Source organism: Siphateles boraxobius, unplaced genomic scaffold (assembly GCF_051911475.1).
Source record: "Siphateles boraxobius isolate OS27281-9 unplaced genomic scaffold, OSU_SipBor_1 183, whole genome shotgun sequence".
NCBI lineage: Eukaryota > Metazoa > Chordata > Actinopteri > Cypriniformes > Leuciscidae > Siphateles > Siphateles boraxobius.
In genome coordinates, this window is record NW_027508792.1 from 942,501 (window position 1) to 943,925 (window position 1,425).

At 37.1% G+C, this 1,425-nt stretch overlaps 1 protein-coding gene across 3 annotated transcripts in view; it reads left to right on the plus strand.

Moving 5' to 3' along the window:
• gptl (glutamic--pyruvic transaminase-like) overlaps positions 1–355 on the plus strand; it is an 11,766-nt gene extending 11,411 nt beyond the window's left edge. For all 3 annotated transcript variants that reach the window (XM_077233704.1, XM_077233703.1, XM_077233705.1), the window contains one exon: positions 1–355. This exon is cut by the window's left edge and continues 3 nt beyond it. In XM_077233704.1, coding sequence (XP_077089819.1) covers positions 1–121 — 121 coding nt within the window. In that variant the 3' untranslated portion in view covers positions 122–355.
• The last annotated feature ends 1,070 nt before the right edge of the window (positions 356–1,425 follow it).

The following is a 1,425-nucleotide window of genomic DNA, read 5'->3' on the forward strand; positions in this document are numbered from 1 at the left end:
GTGTGTGCTGATGCCGTCAGACGAACTGGAGGAGGCTCTCCGTCGCCTTCGATGTTTTCACTTTCAGTTCCTCAAGGAATACTGTAAAATTACATTTAGTGCACCAAAACAGAGTACTTAAATAAGTTTAATTAATGCACGTATTCATATAGGCCTACAGATGAATCTGTACTTAGGTAATTCGTATTATGCTGCACATTTTCATGTAAATCAAATTTACATTTACAAATTTGTTTTCTTTCATCGTTATATCATTTTAAAATAGCAGCACAAACATTCTGGTATATTTTTTGCTGTTAGTTTGATCAAATCACACAAATCAGTCTAATAAAATGAACATTAGTCCACCCTGTTATTACTTAGTCCACTCTGTTATTATTTTGTATTTAGCAGACGCTTTTATCCAAAGCGACTTACAAATGAGAACAATAGAAGCAGTTAAACTAACAGTAGGACAACAATACGTAAGTGCTATAACCCCTCTCAGTTTAATTTTAGTGCAGTTTTTAAAAAAATAGAATAGAAGAGAAGAGAAAATGTTAGTACTACTGAATCAAGTGCTGCCGAAAAAGATACGTCTTCAGCAGTTTCCTGAAAGTGGCTACTGACTCAGAAGCTCTGGTTGAGTTAGGCAGATCATTCCACCAACAGGGAACAGTCATGGTAAAGGTCCGAGATAGAGATTTTGTGCCTCTTTGAGATGGCACAAGACGACCTTTGCTAGCAGAACGCAAGTTTCTGGATGGCACATAAGTCTGAAGTAATGAGTTTAGGTAAGAGGGAGCAGTGCCAGTGGTTGTTCTGTAGGCAAACGTCAGTGCCTTGAATTTAATGTGAGCGGGAACTGGCAACCAGTGCAATTTTGTGTGGAGAGGAGTGACGTGTGCTCTCTTTGGCTCTCATAGTCCACTCTGTATTACTTAGTCCACCCTGTATTACTTAGTCCACTCTGTATTACTTAGTACACCTTGTTATTACTTAGTCCACTCTGTTAATACTTAGTCCACTTTGTATTACTTAGTCCACCTTGTTATTACTTAGTCCACTCTATTATTACTTGGTCCACTTTGTATTACTTAGTCCACTCTGTATTACTTAGTCCACCCTGTATTACTTAGTCCACTCTGTATTACTTAGTACACCTTGTTATTACTTAGTCCACTCTGTTAATACTTAGTCCACTTTGTATTACTTAGTCCACCTTGTTATTACTTAGTCCACTCTATTATTACTTGGTCCACTTTGTATTACTTAGTCCACTCTGTTATTACTTAGTCCACTCTGTTATTACTTAGTCCACTCTGTTATTACTTAGTCCACTCTGTTATTACTTAGTCCACTCTGTTAATACTTAGTCCACTTTGTATTACTTAGTCCACCTTGTTATTACTTAGTCCACTCTATTATTACTTGGTCCACTTTGTA